The sequence below is a fragment of the Oreochromis aureus genome, linkage group 1 (genome assembly GCF_013358895.1).
Source record: "Oreochromis aureus strain Israel breed Guangdong linkage group 1, ZZ_aureus, whole genome shotgun sequence".
Lineage (NCBI taxonomy): Eukaryota > Metazoa > Chordata > Actinopteri > Cichliformes > Cichlidae > Oreochromis > Oreochromis aureus.
Genome location: NC_052942.1, coordinates 5,153,725 through 5,164,612, shown reverse-complemented (window position 1 = coordinate 5,164,612; position 10,888 = coordinate 5,153,725). Strand labels below are relative to the sequence as shown.

At 41.0% G+C, this 10,888-nt stretch overlaps 1 protein-coding gene across 2 annotated transcripts in view; it reads right to left on the bottom strand.

The window, feature by feature from the left end:
* Positions 1-937: 937 nt before the first annotated feature.
* The window catches only part of lrrk1 (leucine-rich repeat kinase 1), a 111,879-nt gene continuing 101,928 nt past the window's right edge, over positions 938-10,888 (bottom strand). Inside the window, exons 34-38 of one of the 2 annotated variants that reach the window (XM_039598929.1) lie at positions 9,610-9,807; positions 9,290-9,504; positions 7,215-7,661; positions 5,956-6,057; positions 938-2,589 (exon numbers count right to left, since the gene is read on the bottom strand). In XM_039598929.1, coding sequence (XP_039454863.1) covers positions 2,412-2,589; positions 5,956-6,057; positions 7,215-7,661; positions 9,290-9,504; positions 9,610-9,807 — 1,140 coding nt within the window. In that variant the 3' untranslated portion in view covers positions 938-2,411. The remainder of the gene's footprint in view (positions 2,590-5,955; positions 6,058-7,214; positions 7,662-9,289; positions 9,505-9,609; positions 9,808-10,888) is intronic. The other variant, XM_039598993.1, reaches the window with a different exon arrangement.

Below are 10,888 nucleotides of genomic sequence, written 5' to 3'. Positions count from 1 at the left end.
CCAGCTATGACGTTCTCCATTGTGTTTGACAGATGGCTGTAGACACTCATTACCTCTCTTTTGATGGTGAGTTCAACCAAAAGTTTCAAATTTGGTTTATATGAACTGTTGCTACTTTAAGCCTAACCTGTTCCTATTTGATTTTGCATACCTCAGCCTTTTCTCCCAGTTTCTTACCCTTCTCAGCTTCTTCACACCTACTCTTCCACTAAGACCTTTTCTGAAGAGTCTTCGGAAATAGCTGAAGGGCCAGATTGCTGGATTTTCTTTTATCCTATTTCTTGAGAACATGACTTCCAGATACTGGAATACTGGATACTGCTCATATGCTGTAAATTGTTTTTTGGACCTGTCACTTCTTTTGTCCCGGTTTCCTCAGTTTAAGGTCGCATTGCACACCATAATGAGCCAGGTAATATGCTTTACAAATCACTTTGTTGTGCAAAATACTATTTTACTTCTGTCAAAGTCATCCAGACCTGCAGCCTTTCGCTCCTTGAACTTTCACGGCTCATTCCTCACCTGAAGTGTTGAAAGCAACAGTATGGTAGGGGAGGAGTACACACACTAAAATGGTAAATGGCCTGTATTTGTATAGCGCTTTACTAGTCCCTAAGGACCCCAAAGCGCTTTACACATCCAGTCATCCACCCATTCACACACACACATTCACACAATGGTGATGGCAAGATACATTGTAGCCACAGCCACCCTGGGGCACACTGACAGAGGCGAGGCTGCCGGACACTGGCGCCACCGGGCCCTCTGACCACCACCAGTAGGCAACGGGTGAAGTGTCTTGCCCAAGGACACAACGACCGAGACTGTCCAAGCCGGGGCTCGAACCGGCAACCTTCCGATTACAAGGCGAACTCCTAACTGTTCAGCCACGATTGCCCACACTAACACTTAGCCTTTTAAATAAATGGCAACTTAATAACTAATTATTCTGTTATTTATTTGTTGACAATAAAATGAAAAAAGAATGAATTATGTACAGGTGATAAGATAACAATTACATTCTGATGAGATAAGAACATTTTTTTGTATTAAGGCAAAAAAAATTTTTAAAAAGCACAACAAGCATCTGTTGTCTGCATCATGTAAGTGAGGCTGGTCACACATCCAACTTGCAACATATAAAAAACATTATTAAAAATATGACCCCAGAACATTACATATAAATGCAGTGGTAATCTTTAGCACCATTTGTGCAAGTAAAATGTTTACAGTGAAAATAGCGTACATATTTTAATCAAAACACAAATATTTTCCTAAACCTATGAGTGAACACACAAAATTACAAAATTACAAAATACCACCCTCCCAAATGGTACATGAATATGAGGACTTTATTGGCCTTTCACACTGGAACATTTGCTCTTTACCTCTAATATTGCCATGACCATTGCTAGAGTACACCTTGTGCTTATCTCTGAAATACTAATAGTTTTGGCAAAAAAACAATATTTGACATCCTGGGAAAGAAAGTCGGTCCTGTGAGTCCCTTGTGCAACTGAGGGTAATATGAACCCCGTGAAGCCCAGTAACAAAAAGCTACTACTTATTAGGGAGGTAAAATGTTGAACATGCTTAATCCTTTCTGGTGTTTCACAGATCACAATAGAAGAAAAGCAGCAAGGACCACAGAGCTTCATTTACACAAAATGTTTTTATGTGTAAAAATCTGATTAAACATTTTCATGGTAAAGACTGAGAATAATTGAACTGTTACATAATGTTGCACAAAACGCAGATGTTAGTTTGCTGTTTACAGTTTGAGCTGCAGCTTGCATCCAGATTTACATGGCACTGTTTCAAACAAAACTAAAGAAATTTAGCAAATATAGACTTTGTAAGTCCGTATAACAACTAAGCAACACATTTACGACTTGCTGTCTGCTCCTAGAATACAGCTTACAGCAACACAGAGTTGGAACAACAGCACTATCTTAAATCACTTAATTGTGTGACAATGTCTGTTGTTTCAGAATGTCTTAGTACTCTGTCACCTCCAGAATGGTATACTTACCTTTAGGAAAACTTAAACAGGCTAAGAAAACATGATGGGGTAAAGTCAGTATCAAACACCTCACAACATACTCAACCACATCTTGAACTGAATCCCAATCATTAACCAAAGTTTATTCTGTGATTCAGCTTTATGGTTTTTATATTTTCGCAGTCTAGGGATTTTTCTGGTTTAAAGTTATGATTGTACTGAAGTATTCAGTGGTCTCCAGCTTCAAGATCATCCCTCATTGGAGACCCGGTTTGCCTCACAGGTTGCCCTAATGTCAGTGTTCCGCAACCCCCTACTCTGAACACTGGCAGTCTGTCAGCGTGCATTCCCCTTGGCTCAGCTGCCATACAGAGATTGGATTATGCACCTTGCTGTTGCAGCAAAACGACTACTTTCTTTTCCTCATGTTGGTCTCCAAGTGGCTCAGCTTCTCATAGGACTGGTAGAAGACTTCCAGCTCTGAGCAGCCCCAGGCCCTCCAGACACACAGGCACCACTCCATGTTTTCCTTCTGAAAACCACATACGACTGTGTCCTTTGCCACTAGCGCTGCTTCCTTCAGGATTCTGAGAGAAAGAGAGAGAAGAGGAAGTGACACGGTGTATAGTGTGTGGGAAGGGAGATAAATTCATTTATTTTACCTCCTACTGAACTTTAAGTGTTCATATTCAGATTCAAGCTCCACAGATCAAGATTGCACTTGCTTTGTTTTAATAAACTTCCCAAACTATCATTATCTGACATATTTGGTTTGTGAAGCAGTTTATAAGTTGGCTGTATAAAAGCCTTCTTGTAAAGCTATAGTATAATTTTGCTTCTAAGGCCGATAAACCATTTTTGGTGAGAGATGTATTCCAAATTACACATTAAAAAAGTTTTACGAGACAGATTGCCAAAAGTTCATATACGTCTGCCTTCAGACATATATGAACATCAGTGACGTCTATTAAATCCCAGTTCTTTGTATTCTTGAACGGCCAAGAAAGACACAAGGCTCAAAGTGGTCAAACTCAAAAAATGATCTTTATTTTACATATCCCGGGATATGGAGACTGAGCACACACAGAAACGCCTGCTCACATCAGCCAGTCTCAGCAGTAACAGGAAGCCAGGTTATTTATGTACTCGCTCTCTACGTCACACCACACTTTAAGTTTCGATCAAACACCCTACTTAGTTTCACTTTCTGGTCCTATGCTCTGCAAAAGTATGCAGTTTCCTGTCAGCCTGCAACCTAGTTTTACACTGAAGTCTGGGCCTCTCATAAAACACACTAATCAGCATTTAGATTATATATTTATTACTTAACATGTCCCATTCTTAATCTATAGGGTTTAATATGATGTTTCCCCACCATCTGTAGCTGTAAGAGCTCAAAAACTGATCGAACAGAGCCGAGAGTGTGAAATAGTCCAAAATCTCCTGGTATGCTTAAGGATGAAGAGTTCCTTAATTTACAAATACAATAGATACAAAAGTGTGTGGCTGCTCAACTGTGGCTCAGAAGTTTAGTGCTTGTGTTTATATTGTAGAGCAGGTCATCTACTGATCGGAAGGTTGGTAGTTTGATCCCTGGCTCCTCCAGTCTGCATGCCAAGTATCCTTGGGCAAGATACTAACCCCAAGTTGCTCTCCAATGCATCCATCATCCATCATGAATGTGTATGAATGTTAGTTATGCAGCACTAAAAGCTTAGAAGAAAGTGCTTGTGTGAATGGGTGTGATTGGGTGAATGTGGCATGTTGTATAGAGCGCTTTGAGTATTCCGGGATAGTAGAAAAGCACTATATAAGAATCATTCTATTTACCATTTCTGACCCGTGTCATTCACAAAATTAAGTCTCTGCTGGTACATGATCACTAAACACTGCTGGACCAACCAACCTTTGATCTGAACTATACTTCTGTTTGGTGTCAGTGGGAAGCGATCCTTGCGCCCGCTTCTGTTGGCATATCTGGGTATATATGTATGTATGTGTATCAGCCACCTCCGCTATATATATGATGCGAGACAGATAAATATGAAGGCATGCCAGGCTCGGACTGGATCAACAAGGTCCGCGTCAGGTGTTGAGGAACCAGGGCACCATGACGAGAAGTGGGCTACTGGAGATTGGGTACCAAGCCCCAAGTGCGATAGGAGAAGGATCATTGAGTGCGAGAGGAACTGACCTGAAAGACAGGATCATGGCCAAGCTTGAAACCTGGATCCCCCGTAGCCGGTTACCAAGACTACATGAAGTACCCTCAGAAGGTCTGCTAGATGATGTTAATGCTAAGAGAGTTGCAGAAAGGCACGATGAAGAAGGTGCCCAAGAAGTAAGAAGCTGAAGCTGTCCTGAGGCCTTGGAAACTGCCAAGGAACGACTCACAGCCTTGGCCAGCCGCTTGAGGAGGTACACCAGAGAGATAGAAGGCAGGAGAATAAACCAGCTGTTTGGCAATGCTCAGTGGCTAGTGGATCTGAGGGCAGACCACAGCGACCTCCCTGAACAGGGTCCAGTAACCATCACAGTGGCAGATATCCAAGAAAGGGTCTCCAGTATGAAGAGTTGGACAGCGCCAGGCCCTGACATGGTTCACGCCTACTGGCTGAAGAAGCTGACAGCACAAATGAACCAGCTGCTAGTTGATGAGAGACACCCAGAATAGCTAACCGAAGGCACGGACTGTCCTGATCCTCAAGGACCCCCAGAAGGGACCAGTCTCCTCCAACTACTGACCAATTATCCTGCCTCAGCACCACGTGGAAGCTCCTGTCAGGTATCACAGCAGCAAGATGAACAGGCACAGAAAGGGATGGCAAGAATACCAGAGGCGCAAAACACCAGCTACTGGTAGACCGAGCAGTCAGCCGAGGAACCATCATGGAAGGACAGGCCCCTGCACGGTATGTACCACCGGCAGATAGCGGAGGTGGCTGATACCCAGAAATCCTACCAGTGGCTGGACAAAGCTGGACTGAAAGACAGCACGGACGCACTAATCATGGCAGCACAGGAACAAGCACTGAGCACAAGATCCATAGAGGCTGGGGTCTATCACACCAGGCAAGACCCCAGGTGCAGGCTGTGTAAAGATGCCCCAGAGACAATCCAGCACATAACAGCAGGGTGCAAGATGCTAGCAGGCAAAGCGTACATGGAACGCCATAACCAAGTGGCCGGCGTAGTGTACAGGAACATCTGTGCCGAGTATAACCTGGAAGTCCCGAGGTCAAAATGGGAGATGCCCCAAGGGTGATGGAGAATGACTGAGCTAAGATCCTGTGGGACTTCCAGATACAGACGGACAAAATGGTGGTGGCTAACCAACCGGACATTGTGGTGGTAGACAAACAGAAGAAGACGGCCGTAGTAATCGATGTAAAAATCACTGGCTGCCCTCTGCACATACATATACAGACTTTGTTCAGACCAAGTCTTTTCTTTGTACTACTTCCAAGCACTTTGCAACTATTTTGTTCTCTATTACACGCTTTTTTGGATATATTTCTCTTGTTTTATATATACCCATTTTGATTGTATGTAGTTGAAAGGTGAAAGGCACATGTTTGATTTAAAATCTGCTGTTGTTGTGTACAGTACCCAACCTACAAATATTGCATTATTGTGGAAATAATTCTGGACCTTACTGTATGTACAAGTAAAGCGGTTTTTGGTGTTTTTCTAAATCTTTAAGGCTGTATTAAAGTTTAACCAAAATATTTCTAGTGACAAAGCTGAAAAATAACCGGTAGGTAACAGTTTAATCAACAGAATTTATTCATCAATAATCAGTGAGACAAAATATTGTGTCAATGAATAAACAGTGGATTTTTAAGCTTGGTTTAACCATGTTTGGCAGAAAAGAACTATGTATCTGGAAAAAAAAGAATAAACTAGTTTAAAAAAAATAATACAAGGCTTTACATTTCCCATCATGAGCTCACCCCAAAGACGAACATCCAGGTGGAGTGAGGACAGCAATGACGCGGCCCTGTAGCTGATTAGCATGTGGCTGTATTTCAATGACCATCACATCACCTCCACGCCTGCCAAACAACACACACATAGCACCCAATACATTTAGGCAAAGCCTTTTTACTGTATGTCATTGAAATATAGCACTTTGCTATGTTGCTGGAGAAGGTTGTACCGGGTACTAGAAGTTCAAACCCACAATTCCTAATTTAAAGATACAAACAATAGGTAAAACTATGCCTAACCTATCAAACTTGGTATGAAACAGTTTGATATGAATACGGCATTTAACATAGTTCTTAAAGGATAGCTCACGTTTGAATTCAAATACTAATAATTATGGATGTTTTTGGGATACATACCAATCAGCCGCAAATTAAATGTGAATTAAAATGAAAACCACTGACAAGTGATGTCAATACACTCATCATCATGTTTCCTCAGTGTTACATTGTATGCCACAGCGGCAGTAGCTTCTCACAGCAGGATAATATTCTCAAAAACATATCAACAGCAGCTTAGAGCCCTGGTTTATCCAACTGGGCGTTTGGTCTACAATAAGCCCAATCAATGGAGGTCCCACAACATGACTCATAGGATCCAGATGTGCCAAACACCAAGTGACATCCTGAAACGTCCTACATCCATCCTCTGAAAGCTCTATGCCATTCTGTCAGCACAAGGGGGACCTCCAAAAATCACACAGGTGTGTGTAATATTTTGGCTGATTTGTATAGGCATAATAAGCTGCTGCAGCAGATGCTTTCACAACCTTAAACACATAATCTAGCTTCCACTTTTGGGGAGGAGTTAACATTGTCATTCAATATTCCCTCCTGAGTTGAGTTCGATATTTTCTTGATGTATTTAAGTAATTTTAGAAGTTGGATAATTTTCTCTTTGACAAAAATTTAATTTTTTGTACCACTTCTATACAACGTTTTATACTTTACACTAATTTATGTATTTACAGTAATTTATTTTTTCAGTGTGTCGTTTGCATTTCTTTCATATAAACTGCATGTACAATGTATTCATATACAACAACTAGCATATAATTGCATGAAATTTCATAGTTGTTTAAATTATGTAACTAGGTTTTAAAATGTTCAATTTCAGTTTAATTTATTTACCCAATCAAAAATTAATTATTTTTATATTCACATGCATCTCTGAGTCTGTTTTGGTTTTGGTTTTTTTGCTTTATTTGTATGCATTTTTTTCTTACCTGGGGATCCATAGAGATCCATTCACTTGCAGCACTGTGAAAGCTTGAAGATGAGGTGCGGTATGGTTAATAGTTTCTGCATATTCCAGACCATAACATTTGGAGGATGAGTGGCGTTTGTGGTTCCTCCCTATCTCCTCCAGGTCTGCAGGCTGTAAGACACCACTGCAGCTGCCAAATGAGCTGTGGTCTATGGTGCTTGAAGAGTCTAACTCTACTGGCTCCAAGGAGCAAGCAGATGATATAGAACAGTAGTCTGTGAGTGAATCCTGGTGCTGGATCATCTGAGTACCTGCCTGCTCATTGAAGATCAATGTCACTTTTTCATTAGACCACTCTGGCTTCTCTTTTTGGTGTGTGGATTTGAGATCAGTCATTGCCATTGGTGTTAGCCCTGTGGGACGCTGCACAGTGAAGACACCCCGTAGAGGACTGCTATCCCCGCAGCTGAAAGCATGACATGATTTTAAAAGACAGCCACTCAAGGAGGGTTTAAGTTGTGACTTAAGAAAGCAACATGCCCAAAACAAAATACATCCATTTATATTTCAGAAAAAGGATATCATCACACACACACAAATACACACACACATACATACATACATACGATATCATAACATTTCTTGGTGTCAAGAGCAAGAGTGAGAAGTATCATCAAGAAATACAACGTCTACACAGAGATATTTAAACTGTACAGAACAAGCCTGGCTGATAGAAAGCAAATGATTTCAAAGACTCTGGAAAGAAAACTAGTGAGAGATGTCTCTAAAGACCCAAGAAGAACTGCGAAGACACTAGCAAATGTCTTAACCAAGCTGGGAATTATAGTCTGAAAGAAGCCAATCACTAGAACCCTGCACAGGAATACATACTCAAACAATGTACTTTGCACAGATGAGACTAAAGTAGAGCTGCAACTGCCTTGTCAACATGAAAGGATTAAATATATATAGACCAAAATGTAAAAGTTACTGATGAAACACCTGGCCAATTCATGCCCTGGTGTTTCGTGGCACCAGCCCCCCAACACCTTCCCACAGTCTGGAAGGTATGCACAGCATTCTGATAAAATGCCAAGGGCGTGTACGCCATGCTATAGGCTGCTGGAGGTAGAACTGTTGATAATCATATGCTCAATGTTTCATTACTACAGTGACAATGATTCTAAATGCCACCACCACCAGCATATAACAGACTGCTTAGGTTAATACACTTTTCACTGGGAGATACTGATTTCACTACCACGTGACAGAACCTTGAAAATAGTATCACGAATTACACCCCCATTTGCTTTCATCATGGCAATGGAGGTGATCATCAGAGGTTCAAAATGGGTGGTGATAAGCAGCTCAGGTCTGGAGTGTCCAGTTAACACTAATCAGGGCTTTATGGATGACATAACAACACTGACCACAACACCATCAAATATCACACAGACCAGGATGAAGATAATTTCTGGAGAATCAAGAAGCATCTCCATCATCAAAGGATAGCTATCTAACGAATTAATACTGAACCAATACCAATGATATCTGAGAAATCTGTCTTGGGAGATTAAGATGCAAAACAGATCAATCAAATTAAGCAGGATGCTGTTTGGGAATCCACTCTGATAGATAAGCTATACTGTGAAGATAGTTTTTCAAAATGATACATGTATAAAGCATAAAATATCCATATTGATATTTTAATCTGAAGCAAGCCTCCACTGATAGCTAGAAATTCCACAGTTCTGGTTAACTGGACAGCGACCAAACCTATGAGTTTGATGAGACTGTCCAGACTGAGCTTCGTTCCCATTCCACAGTGGGACAGATACTTGGATGACTACAAGTATATTGTATGTACAGTCAGTCACACAAAAACTGACTATACAAATATAATACAAATACAATTATTAGCTGTTGTTTGAATATAAAAACAAGAGCTAAGAACAGTCTTGAATAGAGTTGCATAAGAATAGTAAGAGTATAATTATCTGTCATAGACGCATGTTTGTAGACACAGTTCTACAAAAGTACACCCCTACAATGGGAAGCACCTTTGGCAGGCCTTGATACCAAAACCTCACTTACCAGTACTTGGCACAGAGCTCGTAGGAGGCAGCATGGTAGAGCAAGAGAGTGTTCGTGTAGTCATCCAAAGTCCAGACTGCTTCCTCTCCCCATAGACTAAAGCTGGTTTCCAAAGATATGATGGACGATGGTGGGCTATAGGTCTCCAGCCTATAAACTGCCTGAAGACTCAGACAGTCTATAACTAGCAGGCCCGGGCCATTGGAGAACCATAACTGATAAACAAACATGTATAGACATGGTTTGGCTGATGAGTTCATGTGTAGCCATTATATGACTCAAACATAACTTCATTGTCATGGTTAGTACTGTCTGTTCACCTGGGATCCACTGCCAACGAGAGCCATGGTCCTGATGGGATAAGGTCTCTGCCTGGGATCTGAATCCTTCAGACCAAACACTGTCTTATTTAGGGTGTGGGAGCAGATGTATGTCTCTCCTTCTAGTGGAAGGTCCTCCACTACGTTATACGCCGCCAACAGACCATCTGACATCCCTGCAAACACTTTGTCCAGGCTCTTAACAGGAGGAGAAAAAATCTTTTTACATTTACATTTAAGTACTCGTGTTTCACTCTTCACTCTCTGTCTGTAAACCACCTTACCTCACTTACAAACCCCTCCACCTTACCATGGTGAAGAGGTTTTTTTGTTGGGCGAAAAGCAAGGTGGTTATATAGTGTAGTGGTTTACACATGTGATTTAATGTATGAAAGGTCAGTTGTTTAAAACAGGATAAGAGACAAATCCTTAAGAGCGTTGTGTCAGAAAGGCACCAGGTTTAAAAAAATATGTAACTAGTTAACTGTATTTTTGTATTATGTTAAAATCTTGAAAAATAAAAGATAAGGCAAGATCAATTCTAAAAACATGCAAAGCCACTATTGGGGGGTGGGGATAATCATGTAAAATCAAACATCGCTAAAGAAGTATTATTCAGTCCCTGACTTTTACAGTCATTCACTTGTTTTACACCAGTTACTGCACAGTGAGAAAATATTTATTACATCGTGATATCTTGGTTTGTTTTTTTTGTATGTCACACTTATGTTTCAGATTCTCAAACAAATTGTTATATTTGACAAAGAAGAAAAAGCTATGTGGGGCCATTTCAACAAAGAATACAAGTTAATATGTATGTGAAAAAGTAATTGGCCCTCATAACTTGCTGTGTCACTCTTAGCAGCAAGAACTGCTATCAAGCATTGGCGATAACTGGGTCAGAATTCCTCCACAGCAATATACAAGTTTCAATACCAGTCCTCTTTGAGGGATTGTTTAATTCAGCTACACTGGAGGGTTCTCGAACATGACCGACCTGTTTAAAGTCATTTCAATTTGATTTAAATTTGGACTTTCAAAACTAAGAGTATGCAACATTATCCTATTCATAATGGTGTTAATGGGATGTACTCCAGAGCCATGCTATAGCGTTCCAAACCCTCCAGGACTTGAGGGAGAATGCCTGACAACTCCACCTTAGACCATGGAGCTGGCTCAGCACAGCCCGAGAAGAACATAAGCCTGCTCACTTGTTGGTCTACCACCTGCATTAGGTGGTATAGGGGTTGGTGGCTTATGGATTGGGTGATGTAGAGAC